Here is a 24,876-nt window from a genome sequence, read left to right on the forward strand (position 1 = left end):
GAACCCTTGTTCATGTACTATGTAAGGCTCTGCGGAACCCTTGTTCATGTACTATGTAAGGCTCTGCGGAACCCTTGTTCATGTACTTTGTAAGGCTCTGAGGAACCCTTGTTCATGTACTTTGTAAGGCTCTGCGGAACCCTTGTTCATGTACTATGTAAGGCTCTGCGGAACCCTTGTTCATGTACTATGTAAGGCTCTGCGGAACCCTTGTTCATGTACTATGTAAGGCTCTGCGGAACCCTTGTTCATGTACTATGTAAGGCTCTGCGGAACCCTTGTTCATGTACTATGTAAGGCTCTGCGGAACCCTTGTTCATGTACTATGTAAGGCTCTGCGGAACCCTTGTTCATGTACTTTGTAAGGCTCTGAGGAACCCTTGTTCATGTACTATGTAAGGCTCTGCGGAACCCTTGTTCATGTACTATGTAAGGCTCTGCGGAACCCTTGTTCATGTACTTTGTAAGGCTCTGAGGAACCCTTGTTCATGTACTATGTAAGGCTCTGCGGAACCCTTGTTCATGTACTATGTAAGGCTCTGCGGAACCCTTGTTCATGTACTATGTAAGGCTCTGCGGAACCCTTGTTCATGTACTATGTAAGGCTCTGCGGAACCCTTGTTCATGTACTATGTAAGGCTCTGCGGAACCCTTGTTCATGTACTATGTAAGGCTCTGCGGAACCCTTGTTCATGTACTTTGTAAGGCTCTGAGGAACCCTTGTTCATGTACTTTGTAAGGCTCTGCGGAACCCTTGTGGCGCCCTATAAATAAAGGACAATAATAATAATGTATATGTCTATATGTGCCCTGACGTCTATCATTACATTACACACCGTTCCGGCAGCATAACGAGGCTTCTCCCTGCTCAGTATGAAATAATATGATGACTTTATTTATATTTTCTACTTTCAGATCAGAAGTATGGAGGTTATAATGAAGCTAGACAGGAGTGCAGACCTCAGTGCAGACACTTCGCAGCAGGTACGTTATTTTGTATTTACGTTATGGTATAAAATTACCTTTTTGTAACGTTTATTTTTATTTTTTTAATTGCTCAGCTGTAAAATATGTTTTATTTGGGATGAAGTATAAACTGTACAGCCATAGTGGACCCACCGTCAGCTCTGTGATTTGCAGTTATTATACATTAGGTTTGATGTTGCCCTGCAGACAGCTTGTAACTCACCCCCTGCCGTACCGTCAGTGAAAGCACCACTGACCCTGCTGCACGTGCCGTTATCTCCACCACACACGCTGCACCGATCTGCCGCCAGGCCGGAATCCATCACTCCGTCACAGCCAAAGACCTGAGCGAGACATCGGCAGCATTATATACAGGCGATTTCATGAGGCTCATTCTCTATTATCACTACATGACTTAGGGCCTGATTCAGAGGCGCTCGCTGTTTGCGAGCACTCGCTCTGTATCAGGGCGTTTTTTGGGGGGGGTTTTTTGGCCTCCAGGCCGCTCACAAAGCTCTGGGTGACCACCCACAGCTAGTGCGAGCGGCCTGGCGATGGTCGCGATTATCGTGACCATCAGGCTTGCGTCGAGACCCTGCGGTAGGGTCTCGGCTCCCGCAAGCCTGAGTGGACTTCCTGCTCTAATAGCCACCCCCCCCTCCCCGCCTACAAAATGGGGGAGCTGTCAATCGATATCGATATCACAGCATGCCGGAGGCGGCACATGCGCAGTGGGGGAACATCGACCTGCTTGCGAGGACTTCCTGCTCTAATAGCCACCCCCCCTCCCCGCCTACAAAATGGGGGAGCTGTCAATCGATATCGATATCACAGCATGCCGGAGGCGGCACATGCGCAGTGGGGGAACATCGACCTGCTTGCGAGAGCTATGCGCTCGCGAGCGGGTCTGAATCAGACCCTTAGATCTTTATTCAAGTGCTATCATAGAATCAGGGCCTATGTCACGCGTGGTGTATCGATGTTTATCGTCTGAGCCGGCATGTGAGTCGCACTGTGTATGCTTCCCGATATTGTGGGTACGGAGTCTCAGTACAGATTTGCACGCACTGCGAGGTAACATGGGGGGTGGTTAAAAGACGCATAGAGATGTACAAAGACGATGAACCGCTCACATAGGAGCTAAACGCAGACAGAGAAGCTGCACCTGACATATTGCTGGTGCGTTTCGTCCTAGCGATATTTCATGGACGCTGACAGTGGGCGCCGCAGACCTTGCTCATTCAGACGCACAGATCTACGCCAGGGAAGGGCTTTGTAGCAGCATTAGCATGAAGACGCAGGCGCCCTGTGGCAAAAGACGTGGCTGCATCCGCATCAAACGCGGAATCACCCCGCTATCGTGTCAGCAAAACTGCGCTTTATTAGCGACTGTCGGTGCCGCTGCTAGACGTACACCTATAATACGCCTGTAATTTTGCTGTATGCATCAGTCGCCTTCTCACCTTACATTTACCGGCCACACACAGCTTGAACGTGGCGTCTGTCTCCGCACTCTGATCACACCGGGTGCCGTCTACAAAGCTGTCCCCTCGTTTCACCATGAAATTCATCCCTTGGGCACGACACATATACTGGCAGAGTGTGTCTCCTAATTATCAAAGGATAAGGCCAAATGCACACTCTGTATTGTTTGCTTTTTGTTCTTCATCCAAGAACAGCAGAATAACTTGGAAGGGATCATTGTATATCTAGTTTCTGTCTTCATCGCATTAATGCATTTTTCAAGAAACTTAAAGGAACAAAAATGACAACAGCAAAACTTACACTTATAGCAGCAATGCCACAGCTTCAGGAAGTGACTGCTACAAAAGGCTCGTATGGTTCTGTCAGTGGTACCAGCATGTTTGGTATAGTAAAGGATGGTACCCGCTGGCATTGTAGCAATCAGGAATATTTTGAAGTGACATTTCCGGTTCCTTACACAGATTTACTGCAGTAGCACTAGGCACCTCCCGGGGGGTATATCTGTGCCCGTAACTAACATATCTCTCACACACACTCTCATTTGTGCTGTGCCTGCCTATTGTGGGCACAATGACACCTGCACCATGCCCAGATCACATGTTTGGAGAAGCTGGTAGATATGTAATGCTACTTATTGGGATATTGTGGGTGAGGAGAACAGGTTGAATATAGACAGAAACAAGTCACAAAGCTATATAGATTGTCACTATACTACACAGGGTGACGTCTTTGCCCAACAAAGCCGGATGTAATGCCATACAGTGTAGGGGCACAAACAACAAATCAGTAAAATCATTAAAAAAAATCATATCTATATAAAAAATATTATAAATTAATGCGAATGCATCAAAATTACATATACACTAGTGACATATATACAAAATATCGTACTAAATTACACATAAAAAAAGTACTATGGATAAAACCACAATTCCAAAGTGAACCGATCACTGCTCCGGTTCCATAGATGACAGATTTCCTGCACCCAGTTCGCCATTTCTTTGCGGGAATATTTGATTTATCAACGAGTGATATTCTGGTTATCCCTTGCTACTAATATTAGATGGTGCCCCAGCCAATCAGCTCCTAACTGTCTTGTGTTTGAAAAATGACAGGAGCTGATTGGCTGGGGCACCATGTAAGATTATTAAGGATTGATATAACAATCCCTCGTGGACAAATCTGTTATTTGCAAAACCTCTCACTTACCCTGTGCAAACCCTGCGGCCGCCGTCCAGTGGTAGAAGGAGCTCTCGCCGTGGGAGAAGAAGAGGGGTTTATCGTCCGTGGCGGAACACTGACGTGTCATGAAGTCCAGCTGTGTCGTCTCACAGGCCTGAAACAGCCACATAATCATCTGGACATATCCACGTAATATAGAATAATGAAGGCAGAATCTGAGGCCGGGGCGTACCTGCACATTACACATTTCCGCCTGGAGACCGGACCCCTCGCAGCTGCGACCACCGAATGCTGGTCTATGGGTAGAGACAGAGGCATTATTCTGCGTCTGTAATACTTTTTAGCTAAAAGAGGGAAAGGAGCAGATGGGGAACCATGATACTGGCACTAGACGTTTGGGGTTATGGTCAAATGTGACCCTATTATTTCTGTTGGGCATAAAACCAGGTCATGTTGGCATCTCACCTTGGGTTGTTGCACTGACGTTTCCGGACGACGACACCTCCTCCGCAGGTCCGGGAACACGTGGTGAAGCTACTCCAAGTGGACCAGACTCCGTGCACCGCTGGAACCGGATTCAGCTCCTCCAGAGAACTGCAGTGACCCTTGTGACACCACTGGAATAGGGACATATAACCGCCATGATGGCGTTCATCGGGCTTCTCCACAGTCACACACGCTACCTATGTTCTGACAGATGTGGTTTTCAAGGACAACGGAAATTCTCTGACATAGAATTAAGTCACTTCCCGGAATACAGACTCCTTACACCTACTGTCACTCTGAGGCGAATGGAGGCAGCTATCAGGGGCTGCAGGTTTTGGGGTCAGCGAAATGCATTGAATATTTCCAGGCTATAAGGGATCTAGCTTATTTATACTGTTATGTTTCTGGTATTTTGGGTACAGGTCCATTGGGAACCATTTTAGTTGCCAATTTTTGTGGAACAAAGTCAGGGCCTGTGCCAGCCACAGAGGCGCACATGTGTACCCACGCCCCAAATATGTGTGGCCACCCCCCTTCTCCAACCCCCATTTCATAACAGAGAGCCGTATTTCTCATGGCAGCCTTGGTCCGGAGTTTCTGGGTTATTTCCTCCTGGTACCTGGCTCTGGGTGGTGTCTCTGTGTCAGATACTGGTGGGGCTTCCAGGGGACCATAGTACAATTGGGGGAGCCTGGCCGGCCCACATTCAGGCTCAGATGAGCGGAGCCTCCACCCCTGGTCCCTCCTTCACCATGGCGTACTGTGGCAGAGTGATCTGGCAGTAGTTCCACTACTGGCTTCTATGAATTACGGAACCTCGCACTGCTTGTTTTAATTTATAATTAACTGAAAATAACAGAAGCATTTGGAATAGTCTCTTATAATTGTTTCCCTTATATGGGAATCTGCCAGTTATACAGGAGGACTATTGGGATTGTGTTATTGCCAGAGCAAACTACAGTGACCTGATGAGAGCACTAGTCCTGAGAGGCCTTCACGGGTTCCTCCATGGAGATCAGGGATCTGGTAAAGAGGATGCTATCTGTGTATCAGACATACTGGGGTGGGGGATTCTGGTAGACACAGACAATGATGAGTAAAATGTTCTTCCCCCAAGTTCCTCCTCACCTTGTTCTCCCCACACTCGGTGCCGTCCAGAAGTGGGACGAGAAGGCGGCTGCAGGTGGTCCGGTCCAGCTGGCTGATGTGACAGGAGAGAACGCTACACGTATCCTACAGGAAACATTGCGACACATGAAGACGCATCTAATCCCCCACGGTCTGTAGTCCATTACAATGCTGTGCAAAATATATAATAGCGTTGTCACATACCCTCGCACATGCCCCTTGCACCATCAAAGTCCTAAAACCCGGGGGCAACTAGGGTATATCACGCACCTGGACCCCATGGCGTAGGCAGATTCTGATTTGAGGGGGAGCAATGAGTAAAAAAAAATAGGCCCCACTCTCACTTGGGATTGTGGGGACTCTCCCGTTCTCTTCCAGTGTGTGTGTGTGTGTATATGTGTGTATGTGTGTGTTTTGGTGGGGTGGGGGGGGGGGGGATTTATATGTTATTTGCACTGACTGGAATTCTTACCCTGTACTGGCCCCTAGGAGATGAAAACCTGCTCTTCCCCCTAATACCTCCTCACAGTGGCACCCAGGATTTATGGATTAACTCCCATGTGCCAGTCACAGGTGACATCTTGGTGATCCCTGCCTGTGGCGCCATTTTGCTGAAGCCCAGCTGTACTGTGAAGCTCTCTTGCAGCATTAGGGGTTACATAATAAGGTGCCAGGTAGGTCAACATTTAGGTTAGGGGGAACCCCTTCTCCCACCCTGGCTAAGCCACTCACATGACCTGATCTCTGTCACCTTGAAGGTGGTAAAAAATGTAAATGCCATGTACTATACCAGAAATCAGTAATAACTCCCTAAATGTGCCCTCTCCAGCCCCTGTATCTCATTATACTCACACTGCACACAGAAAGCTCCCAACCACCCAGCACATGAGCATGCAAACCTGCACCCCAACAGAAAACCAATTCACGTTGCTGTGCCTCCTATACCTCCCAAAATAACCCCCTCACACAGCCAGACACACCCACTTTTGGAAAACCAATGGGATTTGCCCTGGGGGTGAGGGGGGAGTTTAGTGCTTTTGTAAATGGCCCTTAATGTGTTTAATAAGTATTAAAACACAGATGACTACCGACCAGGTCATTGCGGGAAAATGTGCAGGCCAGGGCTGGGCTTCCAAACGCAATCTGGCACTGTTCATCTGCTCCATAGTACAAGCCGGGCTTCATGTCAGGGATACTGCCCTCTAGTGCTGGCAAGTCATCAATGCAGCTTGCCTGGTTACTGCTGCGTGCGAAACAAACCAGTTAGGTATTATGTAAGTACTGTTTGGTATTTTATGAGCAGAAGGAAATCACTGCACCAATTGGGCATCATCACGTTCACCATCGACACTTGCATCAGCCTATGGCAGATGCCGCGTCTCTTCCAGAACTGCCCCTGAATATGGCCTCTGTGGCTGTGCCTGTGCATCCGAGAACGCAGCCACTCTCAGCGACACTCCCTTACCACGCCCGCGACACTCCCTCACCACGCCCGGGACACTCCCTTACCATGCCCGGGACACTCCCTTACCACGCCCGGGACACTCCCTACCATGCCCCGGACACTCCCTTACCACGCCGCGACACTCCCTTCGCACGCCCGCGACACTCCTTTAGCATACCCGGGACACTCCCTCACGACGCCCACGACACTCCCTCACCACGCCCGGGGCACTTCCTTACCATGTCGTGACACCCCTTAGCACGCCTGGGACACTCCCTTAGCACGCCCGGGACACTCCCTTAGCACGCCCGGGACACTCCCTTAGCACGCCCGCGACACTCCCCCACCACGCCCGGGACACTCCCTTACGACGCCCATGAGACGTCTTTTTTTGCATTTACTTCCAGTCACCACTCAGGAACGCCTGTTATTGTGTCTCGCCATTCCTATGGCAGCGGTCCCGTACACAGCAGGTGCATTTGTGCATACACACAGGCTAATGCATGCACCATAGGGATTTTCAGAAGATTCGCACAACTGCGCAATAATCGGCATTGCGTTCACCTCCAAATCAGGCCCTTTGTTACAAAAGCTGGATGTTTAAAATTGCCTACAAAATAACTACACTGACATGGTCTTAAAGCAAAGGTAATGCAAATGGCAAGGAAACAAACTGCAAACTTCTCAGTTCTTCTATTTTAGCCTCAATGCAACTTTTTAAACTACTTTTTACTTTAAAGCAACTTTTCGCTTCAATTTAACCCCTTCAGTGCTAAGGATAAGTGGGGCTCATTGCAAGCACTGCATGGTTTCAAATGTTACAAGGGGAAACTTACCCATAACGTAACTAGACTTTTTGGTGCCCTGTGCCAGAAAAAGCATTGCCGCCACTAATTTTTCAAATCGGGACATAAGATGAGTCCCAAATAAGGGGTGTGGTCTCATGGGGAGGGGCAATGACCTGTACGATGATAAAGGAATACTGATTACGTTGTACCACTGTTATCCGGGTGTGACCCAATGGCTGCAGTGATGAGACACAATAATTATGCAGTATAAGCTGAACCTGCTGCAGGATTTGTCCATCAGAGCAGCCGTGCACAAGATAGGGGCGGTCAGGAGATGCCAGGGATAAATAAAGAGGAAGGTACAAGCATACCTCCCAACTGTCCCGCTTTCAGTGGGACAGTCCCATTTTTCTGGGACTGTGCCGCTGTTCCACCCACATGCCGCAGTGTCCCGCAGTGGGGGGAAGTTGGGGGGAGCACACATCGCTGCTCTGCATAGCATAGGGTAAGCAAAGAGAGCATAGATGGACATGCCACTTTGTGATGTAAAAGGGGGGTGCTGACAGGCCACACCCCTTTACTAAGAGGACACGCCCCCCTTTCCGGGCGCGCAGAAGTACCAAATCAGTAAGAATGATTATAAACAGAAAATTTACAGTACAGGCCCCAACAGCGCCCCCTGCCCTGCAGTGCCCTGTGCCATGGCACATATCGCACCACCCTAGTTACGGCCCTGGTTATTGTGCCCAGGGATTGGATAAGATAACTAATACTTTCCAGGCAAGACATTTTCACTGCAGACATTTTATAAAAGCCAGGAAACAGAGGCGAGAGCATTAAGGGCCTGATTCAGAGCCGGTCGCTATTTGCGCTCGCTCGTCCAGAAAATAGGGGTGGCTATTCAAATGAACCGTTCGCTGTTTGCGGTCTGTTCACGCCTCTAGGTCTGAACGAGCGAGCAAAACTTGCGGTCGTTTTTTGGGAAACTACGCCCCCTGGCCGCTCGCATCCTACGTCATGTCCGCTATTTATTAGATTAATCGAGTACATCGAACAGGGTATGAACTGCTCGCTATCCTTGTGGTTGGTTTTTGCTACCACAATTTTGCGAGCAGTTCTGGCTCTAAAATAACCCAGTGACGTGGTCAATGACGCTGCTGTATTAATTATGCACACCCATAAAACTCCCGTTTTGACCTTTAAGCACGCCTGCGTTCGGATCTCCACTCCCCGTTTTCAAGCACCTTCCCCTGTTACCACCCACATACGCCTCATCCTGTCACTCAAATTAGCAGGCATTCGCTATTTTGCGAGCACATGAATTTCGGTCGCACTGACTGGTTCGCGCATGCGTATAACGATCCGTACGCATGCGCAGTTGGGCAAACATCGCTCGGAGCGAACGAGCTGCCGCTTACGAGTGGCTCTGAATCAGGCCCTAAGAGTCATCTATCTCCCACATCCTGGCATCCACAGGCTCAGGGGTACCCTCGTTTGAGACCTATGAGAAGTTTGTGATCACCAGACAACACTCCAGCTCTGCAGAAATCATTATGAAATCGGGAGATAGAGGAATATCTCTCAAATATTGGCTCCCATAAATTTATGGGCACACATATTTGAAAGATGAGAGTCCCCTTGTAGGTAATCACTATAAATCTGCAAAAACACTAGTAGACCTGGCGGATGGGTAACGTGCCCAATGCCCCGGCACTTACACTGTAGGGAGCACTCTAATGTAAACAGAGGAAATACCCTTCTTTCAAGCAATGTGACACGGTCAGCTCTGCCAGATGAACGAATGAACGATTTTACCAACGATTGAACGATTTCAGGCTGTTTTAAAATGAATTAAATCATCACAATCTGACTGCAAACACAGACGATGTCAGATATCGTTATCTGATCATCGGGAACGCGCATCGTTCATCGTTGCAGACCCACATGGCAGATTTTATTTCAGATATGAATCGATTGAACGATTTTTAAAATCGTTATCATTCATATCTGACAACACATCTGAGCACGTGTATGCACCATTATTAATTATTGTGTGCTGGTCACCAGATATTAACACCCGATACTACATGAAGACTTAGGGTGTCCAGAAATGGGGGTTCTCCCCCACCTTGTTATCATTTGATGTCTTGTGTTAGCTATGATTTAGTCAATATATATATAAGATTCAGTGTGTGTGTAAATATATATATTTATTTATCATTTTCAAGCACAGATTTTATTATGAAAACCTGCGCATAGAGGGCCTGATTCAGAGCGGCTGCTCGTTCGCTCCGAGCGATGGTCGCACATCTGCGCATGCGTATGGGTCGTAATGCGCATGCGCCAACCAGTCAGTGCGTCGGAAATCGAGTGCTCGCAAAATAGCGAGTGCCTGCTAATTTGAGTGACAGAATGAGGCGTTTGTGGGTGGTAACAGGGGAAGGTGCTTGAAAACGGGGGAGTGGAGATCCGAACGCAGGCGTGCCAAACGGTCAAAACGGGCGTTTTAAGAGTGTGCATAATTAACAAAGCAGCGTCATCGACCACGTCACTTGGTTGTCTTTTAGCCTGAACTGCTCGCATGATAGCGGTAGGAAAATCCAACCACAAGCACTGCGAGCAGTTCAGACGCCTTTCGATGTACTCGATTAATCTAATAAATAGCGGAGATGATGTATGATGCGAACGGCCAGGGGGCGTCTTTACAAAATAGCGAGCGCATGTTTCGTTTGCTCGCTCAGACATAGAGGCGTCAACAGACCGCAAAGAGCGAGCGCTCAATTTAAATAGCCGGCCCCTTTTTCTGAACGAGCGAGCGCAAATAGCGTCCAGCTCTGAATCAGGCCTAGAATCCGTTTTCTTGCTGTTTTGGATTAATGAAGACGCAAGAACCACTAATTATTTTGTGTCGGTGGTTAGAATAAAATACATGCACAACTCCGCTCTATGGACAAATCTCGCCATTTTTAACAACTGCGCACGTGTCTGCGCTTACATATGCAACTTTCAGCAACTACGGTCAATTCAGAGTCAAACACTTCTAGATGCGTCGGCGCTCACATGTATAGTAAGTGTAACTCGGGCGTGTACTGTAATTGGACATTTTCTTCTTACTATGGTATTTTCTTTCTGCCTTTATATTTATTACATAAACTTAGGGGTGACCTCTGGACTACAACATTCGTTTTTGTTTTTTGTATTGACTCATACTCATATATTGGTTTATTATGCTAGCATTCTAGCTGGATTATTTTACCAGTACTTGTGTTTCTGTTGTATACCTGTTTTTGTTACAACGTATGCTTTGGTATTGTTTATGTATCATCACAATATGTGCTCTGTATACTGTTTTGCTACTTGTATTTCCTTTGGTCTTCTGCAATAAAATTACATTGATTTTTCTTTTCAAAAAATACAAAAAAAATAACTTTTTTTGTTTTTTTTACATAGTTATAGGCATAGTGTTTAGCAATACTGTCTCACAGCTTTGAGGTCTTGGTCTAGGCCTCTATAGGCTGCCAGCTGGCTTAATTCTCTTCTACAGGGGCCGCTCCCACACAGGTACCTGAGAAACTGGAGGAACTGTGCTCTGCTACACTGCGACCAGGTGAGGTGGACGCTGTTGTGGCTTCCTTCAGCCGCCATGATTTTATTGCTCCCACTGCAGATGTTTCCTTCCCCGTCGTGATTTATTCCAAAACTGCAGTCAAGGGAAACGGATGATCAATACGAGAACAAAGGCCTGGAAAGCTCCTCAGTGCCTGACACACTAAATAAAGACCTGAGGAGACTGTGTAGTGACGTACCGTATCGTGCCCTAAGCAATCATACAACACATCCTACTTTATTGTGTGATGGGGGACTGTCACCTGTGCCCAATCTCGTGTGCCATAGTGATCCCCAGGTCAAAGCCTGTATCTTCGGTGATGAGGCAGCTCCAGGAGGAAGAACAGGCGCCTCCTAACTGGGTGACCCCCCGAACCTGTTTATTTCCGTCAGGCAGCTCGAGGTCGAACCTTTAGGGGAAAATGACAGTATGACAGAATGCTGAGGGGCAGATAAAGGGCTGTTGTGCACATCTGTATATGCATTAGGGAATGACAGAATGCAGAGGGGCAGATAAAGCGCTGTTGTGCACATCTGTATATGCATTAGGGAATGGCAGAATGCCGAGGGGCAGATAAAGTGCTGTTGTGCACATCTGTATATGCATTAGGGAATGGCAGAATGCCGAGGGGCAGATAAAGCGCTGTTGTGCACATCTGTATATGCATTAGGGAATGACAGAATGCCGAGGGGCAGATAAAGTGCTGTTGTGCACATCTGTATATGCATTAGGGAATGACAGAATGCCGAGGGGAAGATAAAGTGCTGTTGTGCACATCTGTACATGCATTAGGGAATGACAGAATGCAGAGGGGCAGATAAAGCGTGGTTGTGCACATCTGTATATGCATTAGGGAATGGCAGAATGCCGAGGGGCAGATAAAGTACAGTTGTGCACATCTGTATATGCATTAGGGAATGACAGAATGCTGAGGGGCAGATAAAGTGCGGTTGTGCACATCTGTATATGCATTAGGGAATGACAGAATGCTGAGGGGCAGATAAAGTGCGGTTGTGCACATCTGTATATGCATTAGGGAATGACAGAATGCCGAGGGGCAGATAAAGTGGGGTTGTGCACATCTGTATATGCATTAGGGAATGACAGAATGCCGAGGGGCAGATAAAGTGCGGTTGTGCACATCTGTATATGCATTAGGGAATGACAGAATGCCGAGGGGCAGATAAAGTGGGGTTGTGTCCATTTGTATGTGCATTACGGAAAGACCATGTAAGAGCATAACATTTCCTGCTCAGACCACTAAATCACACACAGCGTTTGCCACATAAATGGGTTTGATTATGAATAGAGAGAACAATTGCAGAGAATGGAAACAAACCATGAACATAAGACCGTACAGGCGTAAGACAGAGGGTTACCTGGTGACGTAAAGCGTAAGGTCAGCGTGTTGGGGGTTGGCATCACTGCTGGGATTCAGTTTCTTGCTCCAATCACACACACTCATGATGGAGGATGTGAGGTTGGCACTTATCTGGATGCCCACCTGGTGACAGAAGGGTTTAGGGTGTAAGAATAATCTTTATAATATCTAGGGAAAAACAGCAAGTTCAACTTTATCTGTAATTCCTGCTGTAAATAATCGCCCCCTTATTCTTTTTCCCTAAGTTCTGAGTTATTGGGGTTCCTGATGAAATAGAGCAGAAAGCCTGATACCCAATTAGGTGGCAGAATGCCCTATATCATCCCTGTCTATTGTGGCATTATCACCAGCTTCAGGAAACAAGTACAGTTACTATCAAAGTCCCAGAGTGGCATCTATTGCCACTCTGTTTAAAGTTTGGCAAGTCTTCTATGGTCAAGTTGGCAGTTGGGCTCCCAGCCTGATTTAATCAGAGACCCTAAACAGCACAAGGCTGTTGGGGCTCCCACAATTCCGGCATGGAGGGTTATGGAACTTCATTAAAAAATGTCAAAGATTAAGCAAGGTTAAGGAATTCCCAAACTAACGTGAAACGAATACCTCTGGCTCTGTCAGAATGATCATCTTCACCAGGTGAACACGGATCGTGGCTCCCAGAGAGACATCCCTCAGTAGTTCTGCCCCCTGAAATAGAGCATAGGAGAGTTCGTTGTCTCCTGGCCAGCCTAGAACACAGCTTACATGATAGACACCCACAAGGTATCTGTGTCTGTGGAGCAGAAAGCACACCGGATCTACATACAATATTCAGGTTGGTTAGAATGTATCTCTCCGTGTCTTCTTGATGGAACTGATAGACATCATGACCCACAACCACTAGAAGCTCCAAGTGCTTCATGTCAACAACTGCGCGCTTCTCCAGTCGATGGACACTGGGGACAATGACTGGTGCTGCAAAACATGTGGAGAAATGATGTCAGGTATTGGAATTAGTTCCATTTATAGTAGATGCATAGATGTAAAGATGGATTAGCTGCAAACGCTGTGGCATGTCCATTGTGATGCACTAAGCTCTTCTCCATTTGCATACGATATTTTTAGGGCAATGAGGAGTGTTTTGTGGATAAAAAAGGTTTAGTCAATGACTGAAGGAACACTTATGGCCATCAAGGCAAATATGCCTACACCCCATAGCGTGACTTCATACGGATGTAGTGGTACAGCAATTTTTGAATGGAACTTTCCATCATGACATCATGAGGCAGTTGCTATACAGCAGTATTGGGAGGAACATGACATCATGAGGCAGTTGCTATACAGCAGTATTGGGAGGAACATGACATCATGTGGCAGTTGCTGTACAGCAGTATTGGATGGAACATGACATCATGAGGCAGTTGCTATACAGCAGTATTGGGAGGAACATGAGATCATGAGGCAGTTGCTATACAGCAGTATTGGGAGGAACATGACATCATGAGGCAGTTGCTATACAGCAGTATTGGATGGAACATGACATCATGAGGCAGTTGCTATACAGCAGTATTGGATGGAACATGACATCATGAGGCAGTTGCTATACAGCAGTATTGGGAGGAACATGACATCATGAGGCAGTTGCTATACAGCAGTATTGGGAGGAACATGACATCATGAGGCAGTTGCTATACAGCAGTATTGGGAGGAACATGAGATCATGAGGCAGTTGCTATACAGCAGTATTGGGAGGAACATGACATCATGAGGCAGTTGCTATACAGCAGTATTGGGATGAAACATGACATCATGAGGCAGTTGCTATACAGCAGTATTGGATGGAACATGACATCATGAGGCAGTTGCTATACAGCAGTATTGGGAGGAACATGACATCATGAGGCAGTTGCTATACAGCAGTATTGGATGAAACATGACATCATGAGGCAGTTGCTATACAGCAGTATTGGATGGAACATGACATCATGAGGCAGTTGCTATACAGCAGTATTGGGAGGAACATGACATCATGAGGCAGTTGCTATACAGCAGTATTGGGAGGAACATGACATCATGAGGCAGTTGCTATACAGCAGTATTGGATGGAACATGATATCATGAGGCAGTTGCTATACAGCAGTATTGGGAGGAACATGACATCATGAGGCAGTTGCTATACAGCAGTATTGGATGAAACATGACATCATGAGGCAGTTGCTATACAGCAGTATTGGATGGAACATGACATCATGAGGCAGTTGCTATACAGCAGTATTGGGAGGAACATGACATCATGAGGCAGTTGCTATACAGGAGTATTGGGAGGAACATGACATCATGAGGCAGTTGCTATACAGGAGTATTGGGAGGAACATGACATCATGAGGCAGTTGCTATACAGCAGTATTGGATTAAACATGACATCATGAGGCAGTTGCTATACAGCAGTATTGGTTGGAACATGACATCATGAGGCAGTTGCTATACAGCAGTATTGGGAGGAACATGACATCATGAAGCAGTTGCTATACAGCAGTATTGGGAGGAACATGACATCATGAGGCAGTTGCTATACATCAGTATTGGATGGAACATGACATCATGAGGCAGTTGCTATACAGCAGTATTGGGAGGAACATGACATCATGAGGCAGTTGCTGTACAGCAGTATTGGATGAAACATGACATCATGAGGCAGTTGCTATACAGCAGTATTGGATGGAACATGACATCATGAGGCAGTTGCTATACAGCAGTATTGGGAGGAACATGACATCATGAAGCAGTTGCTATACAGCAGTATTGGGAGGAACATGACATCATGAGGCAGTTGCTACACAGCAATATTGGGAGGAACATGACATCATGAGGCAGTGGCTGTACAGGAGTATTGGGAGGAACATGACATCATGAGGCAGTTGCTATACAGCAGTATTGGGAGGAACATGACATCACGAGGCAGTTGCTATACAGCAGTATTGGATGGATCATGAGGCAGTTGCTATACATCAGTATTGGATTTTACATGACATCATGAGGCAGTTGCTATACAGCAGTATTGGGAGGAACATGACATCATGAGGCAGTTGCTATACAGCAGTATTGGATGAAACATGACATCATGAGGCAGTTGCTATGCAGCAGTATTGGATGAAACATGACATCATGAGGCAGTTGCTATACAGCAGTATTGGATGGAACATGACATCATGAGGCAGTTGCTATACAGCAGTATTGGGAAGAACATGACATCATGAGGCAGTTGCTATACAGCAGTATTGGGAGGAACATGACATCATGAGGCAGTTGCTATACAGCAGTATTGGATGAAACATGACATCATGAGGCAGTTGCTATACAGCAGTATTGGGAAGAACATGACATCATGAGGCTGGGCTGTTGCTATACAGCAGTATTGGGAAGAACATGACATCATGAGGCAGTTGCTATACAGCAGTATTGGGAGGAACATGACATCATGAGGCAGTTGCTGTACAGCAGTATTGGATGGAACATGACATCATGAGGCAGTTGCTATACAGCAGTATTGGGAGGAACATGACATCATGAGGCAGTGGCTGTACAGCAGTATTGAGAGGAACATGACATCATGAGGCAGTTGCTATACAGCAGTATTGGATGGAACATGACATCATGAGGCAGTTGCTATACAGCAGTATTGGGAGGAACATGACATCATGAGGCAGTGGCTGTACAGCAGTATTGAGAGGAACATGACATCATGAGGCAGTTGCTATACAGCAGTATTGGATGGAACATGACATCATGAGGCAGTTGCTATACAGCAGTATTGGGAGGAACATGACATCATGAGGCAGTGGCTGTACAGCAGTATTGAGAGGAACATGACATCATGAGGCAGTTGCTATACAGCAGTATTGGGAGGAACATGACATCATGAGGCAGTTGCTATACAGCAGTATTGGATTTTACATGACATCATGAGGCAGTGGCTGTACAGCAGTATTGGGAGGAACATGACATCATGGGGCAGTTGCTATACAGCAGTATTGGGAGGAACATGACATCATGAGGCAGTTGCTATACAGCAGCATTGGGAGGAACATGACATCATGAGGCAGTTGCTGTACAGCAGTATTGGATGGAACATGACATCATGAGGCAGTTGCTATACAGCAGTATTGGGAGGAACATGACATCATGAGGCAGTTGCTATACAGCAGTATTGGGAGGAACATGACATCATGAGGCAGTTGCTGTACAGCAGTATTGGATGGAACATGACATCATGAGGCAGTTGCTATACAGCAGTATTGGGAGGAACATGACATCATGAGGCAGTTGCTATACAGCAGTATTGGGAGGAACATGACATCATGAGGCAGTTGCTATACAGCAGTATTGGGAGGAACATGACATCATGAGGCAGTTGCTATACAGCAGTATTGGATGGAACATGACATCATGAGGCAGTTGCTATACAGCAGTATTGGGAGGAACATGACATCATGAGGCAGTTGCTATACAGCAGTATTGGGAGGAACATGACATCACGGGGCAGTTGCTATACAGCAGTTTTGGGATGAACATTGAGCACGAGGCAGCAGCTATAGCACCATCACTTCAATTCCTCATTCTACCTGTTTTCATGGTGACATATGAGTATTATGGAGCGCACAGAAACGAAGAACATTCCCAGCAGCCAAGTGGACGTGTCCAAAGCTTGTTTAATATTTCAATATAAAAAATTCACCCCAAACTGCTGCCTACACCTTTTCCTGGCCTTGCATCTGGTACCTCTGTATTCCGTGGGCGCCTTTCCTGCTCGGGAGATGACATGAAGACTCCATGGTCCGTCTTTCTGAGTCATTAATAAATGTCTTTTCTTCACGGGCTGAACGTAAAACTGCTCCCCATCCGCGGTGATGAAGCCACGCTGAGTAACAGAGAAATATGGCTACTGCTTGTTCTATACATAACAATTGCTTTCAATACTTTGGGACTGATTCTGAGTTGTACGCAAGACAGAATTTGGTCGCGTCTAGTGACTGTTTGCAGATGTCGCAGTAGAAGACGCGCGTGTCTCCGAGTCCGATCCATCTCCTCTGCTTCTCTTTGCCTGTGCAATGGGCTCTACTATGTGTCTACTGGGCATACGCGTGTAAGAGAACTGTCTCGTGTATGTGTAGCCAGCGTTACGCCATATTCTGCGTCATAGGGAACGACTGTTTAGCTTGTATCTCGTTCACCTAGCATGGGGTAAGTGATGACGGAGGCTCTAGCACAGTGGTCAGGGAACAGGGGTAAATTATCCCACATGGGGTAAAAATGAAATTCCTGGGGGTAATGGACGGACAGCCGGGTATGCATATGAATCATTCTATAATACAGAATGATACATATGAATGCCAGGCTGTGCCGCAGGGAGGCTCTAAGGCGGACGCCCGCTGAGATGTTATTACCAGCGGGCGCCCGGCTCCTTCCCTGCAGCGCCGCGTTAGCCGGAGGCTGGAGTTCTCTTCTGAACTCCAACTTCCGCCTCTCTCCATGCGCACTATGGGAGAGACGTCATGACATCTCTCCCATAGTTCCGAGGAGCAGCCGGGCGGACAGGACGGCGGCGGATGCAGGAGCGGGGATTAAGGTAAGTGTTTTTTTGGGGTTTTTTTTTGTACAAGCGGCATTACAGGGGCATTATATGGGGGCACTACTACAGGGGCATTATATGGGGGCACTACTACAGGGGCATAACTATGGGGGCAGTACTACAGGGGCATTATGTGCGGGCACTACTACAGGGGCATAACTATGGGGGCACCACTACACGGGCATTATATGGGGCAGTACTACAGGGGCATAACTATGGGGGCACTACTACAGGGGCATTATATGGGGGCACTACTACAGGGGCATAACTATGGGGGCACTACTACAAGGGCATTATATGGGGGCACTACTATATGATTTCCTTCCTTTCAAATCAAGGTGGTAACATCGGCGTATCTAAATATATTTTGGGGTAAAAGGTAAAAAAGTTCCCTGACCCCTGCTCTAGCGGGTGTAGGGATGGGGGTCAGTGATCTCTGCGACTCAGAATACAGATATTCGCATTAGATTATCACGGCCGGCATACCTACATTCGGCAGACTTGCGCGTAACTCAGAATCAGGCCCTTTGGCTATAAAATACAGGCACAAATGTTGTTATATTTGAATTTAACCCACCAGTTCCCCCTCACAATAAGTGACCACAGATGTCATGCCTTCGGGATGCACAACGGAACCCACTGACCCGCAGGCCTTTGCGAATCGCCGCAGATGGTGCAGAGAGACATTTACAACCCGCTCAGTGATAACAGATCTCTCTCCCTCCTGGAGCCTGAAGACATATCTCTGCACAGACCCCTGCAGGACGCAAAGATGGACAGAGGACAGGGATGACCCCTTGGGGTCTCCACTGGTACATGCCAGGTTAGCCAGATAAATGTCAGAGGCTACTGAGAGAAAAAATATTATATAGTTATATTTTATATATTATTCTCAGAAAGTAAATTCAATCAGATCTCTAAAAATGTGGATAACAATTTTATGGGCAACTTTACAGGAAGACAGCAGCTTCTCAGGGTGACAAAATGTTTTCTGTGCGGCTTTAATTTAATGTGTCCTCACAGCCAGATGCCTAGAAAAATAAATAATTCAATCCTTTTTATGAGTTTACCTGAAACTTGTTCTCTGCCAAAATACAAAAATAAATCTTCAGAGTGCAATGTTTTCAGGAACATCTAGAAATAGGAGAATATGAGCCAATAATTCCATGAAAGATGTCATACAAATAAAATTACGGTTTACTCCTATTTCCTCTTTGACCCCAATAAATGCAATTACATTTCATGCTCATTAAAACGAATAATAATAAACTAAGGTCAAAAATGAATAAAATACAAATATTATATTTTAATGAATGAAAAAAAAAATACTGTGTATGTATATATATATATATATATATATATATATATACACACAGTATATATAAAATATCCAATCGACTGGCACTCAATGGACTGTGCTTCAGCACGTAAAATGCTCCGATGCCCAGTCCTTAGGGGTCTAGCAAAACTCCAAATATGGGTCCAGGAAGGCGGCACTCAGAGACTTTAAATCATGGTGAAACAAACTCCAGTTTATTTGATCGACATTTCGAAGGTTGAACCTCCTTTCTCAAGACACTGACATACAATGTTACAATACATAAAAATACATTTAAATACCTGTGTATTTTACATACATGCAAATAGCCGGTACTCCACATTCAAGCGAATGCAAATGCCCTGGTGCCCTCCTAGGTGAAAAGAAACAACCAAATGCAACAAAAAGGAAAAAGGCGGCACTCACATGTCTTGTAGATCAAGAATCACTCTGACAACCAACAAGATCTGACACAGTTGTCAGAGTGATTCTACAAGACCTGTGAGTGCCGCCTTTTTCCTTTCTGTTATATATATTTATATTTTTACATAATTGACCTGTATATATATTTCACCGTTGGTATAATAAACTTTATCCTTTTTTACATTTTCTTTAAAGTATGTATTTACTAAAGGACAAATCAGAATAAAATAACACGCAGACAATGCACAATCACAAGACCATAATAAACAATAATTGTGCAAGTTTAATACATTAAAAGACCCATTTTAAAAATAAGTAAAGAAAAGAGGAAAAGGGAAGGGGACGATGTGGCGAGGAAGATAGAGGGAAAGGTAGGAGGAGAGAATTAAGTGAAGGGGGAATGACAGAAGGATTGCCGTGGATTCCAGACCTTGTCACAGTACCTGGAGGAGTTCCGGAGAATGCTGGTCATGAACTCCATGCTGGGGGGGGCATCCCATACCCTATTTATAATTGATTGGTAGGGGGCGGCTGTTTCCAGTCAGCAGAAAGCTTACAGGTGGCTGCTGAGAGATTGTACCTAATAAGCTTATTTTAGTGGTGGGTGGCCGCAGGGATGGCCAGGGGTGAGAAAAAAAAATTAGGTTTGAGTGGGATCGTGAGTTGGAATATCAGGTTTCCTTCCAGAAACTAGTACGTTTCAGACAGTCCCACCAAATATGGAGAAAAGATCCCTCTAATGGGCAGCCACCCCAATATCTATCAGAGGCATCAGGAAGCATCTTTTTCACGTGACTGGGGACATAGTACTAACTATATAAACTTTTGTATACATTCTCTTTTATGCTGACGCAAATTGAGCTGGAAGCTGCGTTCCCAAGTTTTGGCCCAGTCATCATTGTCTAAAGACTCACCCAAGGCCCACTCCCAGACCAGTATGTGTGGGTCACGCGTAGGTGTTGTAGCAAAAGTGAGCTTGGCGTACAATACAGTAATCAGTCCAGCAGTAGAAGACTGACACAAACATTACTATTCGACAGTAGTCGGGGCAGAAAGTAAAACGGCGCTTAACTTTGCTGTGAAATTTGCATATTTGTAAATATTGGTAAAAAATTTTAGAGAGAGGTTGAAAGTCAGAGAGTAAGGGAAAGGAGGTGCTGCGTGATAAATCATTTATGTATCTAATAATTTAGGTATTATCAGCCAAGGGGAAAATGCTGATGGGACGAGACCAGGGGGAAATTTCAGAGAATTGAAGAGTGGAGAGAGAGGGAGAAAAGCCAAACGTTTGGGTGGCAGAATCCCATATCGTCAGAGAGTGGGAGACTATGGGGTGATCATGAACCTTTTTCAGCCGTCCAGCCTGTGGGAGCCAGAGAAGGGAGGCAGGAGAGTGCAGCCTCAGATCTTCAGCCTCCAGATTAAACCTATACTAGAGATAATGGAGTTTAATATTAGGGAAGGCCAGACCACCTCCCCGAGTGGATCTCTGTAGGACTCAGAGATGTACCTGTTGACGCCATCCTGCTCCCCAAAAGTACAAAGTTGAAGGAATTTAAAAACATATGGGGTGACGGATAGGAATTAAACTATATTTTTACATGTATACAAATGTTATTTATAACCATTTAATGTATTCTTACAGGGAAAGATCAATATTATTGCCAAGTTGCAGGAACATAAAAGAAAGACTAAAACTAATTCTAACAACTGTAATGAAAAAGTGTAAAAAAAAAAAAAAGTTCCCAAGCATCGTAAAGATCTTATTATAAAGACCTATAATAATAGTAGCAGTAACAACAATTAAAATGAATAATACAATAATTATCTAAAGCAAAAATAATAATATAAATGTGTAATATATTAAAATATTATTTTCAAAATGCTTCATAAAATTGAATTAACAGTGCACTATATTTCCCATTTCCTATGACATATGCAGATATGTATTATTTTGGTTGTCTATAAAATGTAATTTAATAGGATAAAAAAAAAAAAAAAAAATATATATATATATATATATAGAAGTGTATATATATGCACTTTTGTTACATTTTTGTTTTTAAATCTGGTACAATGCATGGCAGCAAATTTAATACGAGACAAGAATTGTGATACATTGTCAACATTGTGGGAAAAAATAAATACATCACTCAAACATTATCAAACTACAGTTGAAAGTATTCCAGCAGCTACAGTAACATCTGTGTATGATGTTTTATAATTTCAATGGCTATTTTTTTTAAATATTTTTCTATAAATTATAAATAAGATTCTAAAAAAAAAATATTTATAAAATAATTCAACTGATAATGATAACAAAATTGGCACTGAAATTATACAAATTGTATGACATGAATGACAAAGAGACCAAGCTGTTCAGAAGAGCTTGCAGTCTAATTTATCTGGCAAAATAAAAGTTACCCAGTTTTTTAGCATGTGGCCAATTTGGGACAATGCTGAGTGTGCAGCACAAGAGACATGAAAGCAAAGGTCGTATTCGGAAAGCTTGTTGGACACGGTGAAATGTAAACATGTAGGAAATCCTTATTCAGCTAAACCAGGCAAGTACCTCTGTCGTGTTCCATGGCACCGGGGGCCCATGGGTGAGCCCAGAGGAGGGTACAAGCAGGAACAGCAAAATCATGAGAGGTTGGCTCATCTCTGCCAGGGAGAATACCATTCCATGCGAGAGGGATATGGGCAGCGGATCTGAACAGGCCTGATAAAATACACCTTTGGAGGTTGATCAATCACAGAGGTGGAGGGAGGGAAGGCAGAGGGGCTAAAGGATGTGTGTGTAGGGGGTTGGGCAGAATTGAAACTTGCACAACTTCTAGTAACTATACTACAGGCAGAGGAAATGAGGGGGAAGCTGGAATCACACTAACTTTATAAGATAAAAGTAGATGTTCCAGATATGTATAGAAAATGATATTGTATCCTTATATGGGTGAGTGGGGCTGTAATGTTTACTTCGTCAGTGTGCAATGAGCTATCATTATTTCCAGCTCAACACTGCCCCCTAGCAGCTAATTTACACTAAAAATCACTGGTGACTATTTGCAATAACTTTTCATCATAGCATCACAAATTATTATTATTATTATTATTATTATTACGTAGTAACCTTTATTTATGGCGTCACAAGTGGTGCGGAGCATCTTATAAAGTGCATAAACTGAAAACGGCGCACACGTAACAAGAAGATAGTGCATAAGACTTATGCTACAAAACATTGTAAAACATGATACAAGCTATAAAAATATTGCTGCAAATGCAGTCATCACCCTCAGGAACGCAGCGCCAGGTGTGCCCGAGGGTTTGGTGACGTTGTAGAGAAGCACGCTAAAGCACAGGAGGGAAGAGGGCAGGGGCGTTTCTAGAATGGGCGCAGGGTGTGCGGGGCAGGGGGGCCCACACCACACCCATATTTTTAATACTTGCCTCTCCGCCGCCGGAGACCCACGTTGGCGCCGGTATCAGCATTGTCAAAATCGCCTTGAAAATGGCCGCCACAGTCATTTTCCCAACATTTTGCGCATGTGCAGTAGGGAAAACGCTGGGAAAATGGTCGTGGCGCCATTTTCCCAGTGACCTGCGCATGCTCTGTTGACGTTGGACACACTCTAGTGCCCAGAGTCTACCGGTGTGGCGCTGTGCTCAGTGTGCAGCCAGCCACCGGAGAGAGAAGGGGGCCCGGGCAGAGACTGCACATGGGCCCCCTCCTCTCTTGAAATGCTGCTGGAAGAGGGCCCTGCTTGTGAGAGCTTACAATCTATATGTGAGGGGTATACACATAGGACTGACACAGAGGGGAGAGGCGAGGGGCGAGGAGCAATGAGGGGTGAGTTAGGATGAGAGCTGGGAGGTTTAAAAAAAATTAGGGTAAACTTACCTGTAAGTGCTGTCGGCACGCGCATGTACGCTGTCGGCACTGATCTGCAAAAAAAGAAAATGAATTAAAAAGGTGACCCTAGGCCAACTTTCCTGTGTGACTGCGTCATACGGCCCACCAAGAACCTCTGCAATCGGGCTGGACCAATATGTAATATCCTTGTGTATCAACACCTAATTCCCTATAGATTGTAAGCGTGCGAGCAGGGCCCTCATACCTTTATGTCTGTCTTTTACCATCCAGTCTTGTTCTATTAATGTTGATTCAAATTGTAACGGAATATGCTGCGCTATATAAGAAACTGGTAATAAATAAATGCGTAGAATTTAGAGCCTGGCTTGGTAAAGAGACAAACGGTATGCCAGATGTCAGTATCCGACACCGGAATCCCGGCGCCCATCAGAATGCCAACTCCGGCATCCCTAAGGGATGAAGATACCGACATCGGCATCCCGAAGGTAAGCATGTGGGTTATGGTTAGCGTTAGGTCCAGCATGGGGGGGTTAGGTTTAGGGACCACCGGGGGGAGGTTAGGTTTAGGCACCACTCGGGGGAGGTTAGGGTTAGGCACCACTCGGGGGAGGTTAGGGTTAGGCATCAGCGGGGGGAGGTTAGGGTTAGGCATCAGCAGGGGGAGGTTAGGTTTAGGCACCACTCGGGGGAGGTTAGGGTTAGGCATCAGTGGGGGGAGGTTAGGTTTAGGCACCATCAGGGGGAGGTTAGGTTTAGGCACCACTCGGGGGAGGTTAGGGTTAGGCATCAGCGGGGGGAGGTTAGGTTTAGGCACCATCAGGGGGAGGTTAGGTTTAGGCACCACTCGGGGGAGGTTAGGGTTAGGCATCAGCGGGGGGAGGTTAGGTTTAGGCACCACCGGGGGGAGGTTAGGGTTAGGCATCGGCGGGGGGAGGTTAGGGTTAGGCATCAGCGGGGGGAGGTTAGGGTTAGGCATCAGCGGGGGGGAGGTTAGGGTTAGGCATCAGTGGGGGGAGGTTAGGGTTAGGCATCACCGGGGGGAGGGCTAGGGATAGGGAATGAGTGGGAGAGGGCTACTTACCAGTCCCTGTCGGGATTTGCAACATCAGGATGGCGCAGTTGATCTTCTGATCACCGGCATCCCGTCCGCCGGTAAATCATACTGATTCCCTTGGTGTCTCTTTAATAGTCA

The 24,876-nt window shown here is 45.9% G+C and overlaps 1 protein-coding gene across 1 annotated transcript in view; it reads right to left on the bottom strand.

Annotated features, from left to right (window-relative positions):
* ADAMTS13 (ADAM metallopeptidase with thrombospondin type 1 motif 13) overlaps positions 1–22,496 on the bottom strand; it is a 73,749-nt gene extending 51,253 nt beyond the window's left edge. Inside the window, exons 1-16 of the mRNA XM_088459727.1 lie at positions 22,386–22,496; positions 19,143–19,206; positions 18,650–18,918; positions 17,223–17,361; positions 13,270–13,418; positions 13,068–13,151; positions 12,466–12,590; positions 11,349–11,495; positions 11,045–11,179; positions 6,340–6,490; positions 5,248–5,352; positions 4,099–4,250; positions 3,866–3,929; positions 3,661–3,787; positions 2,430–2,575; positions 1,190–1,310 (exon numbers count right to left, since the gene is read on the bottom strand). Of these exons, the coding sequence (XP_088315853.1) occupies positions 1,190–1,310; positions 2,430–2,575; positions 3,661–3,787; positions 3,866–3,929; positions 4,099–4,250; positions 5,248–5,352; positions 6,340–6,490; positions 11,045–11,179; positions 11,349–11,495; positions 12,466–12,590; positions 13,068–13,151; positions 13,270–13,418; positions 17,223–17,361; positions 18,650–18,918; positions 19,143–19,206; positions 22,386–22,496 (2,089 nt within the window). The remainder of the gene's footprint in view (positions 1–1,189; positions 1,311–2,429; positions 2,576–3,660; positions 3,788–3,865; positions 3,930–4,098; positions 4,251–5,247; positions 5,353–6,339; positions 6,491–11,044; positions 11,180–11,348; positions 11,496–12,465; positions 12,591–13,067; positions 13,152–13,269; positions 13,419–17,222; positions 17,362–18,649; positions 18,919–19,142; positions 19,207–22,385) is intronic.
* Positions 22,497–24,876: the final 2,380 nt, after the last annotated feature.

This window comes from Taudactylus pleione, unplaced genomic scaffold, assembly GCF_031769625.1.
Source record: "Taudactylus pleione unplaced genomic scaffold, aTauple2 ptg000927l, whole genome shotgun sequence".
NCBI classification, from domain to species: Eukaryota; Metazoa; Chordata; class Amphibia; order Anura; family Myobatrachidae; genus Taudactylus; species Taudactylus pleione.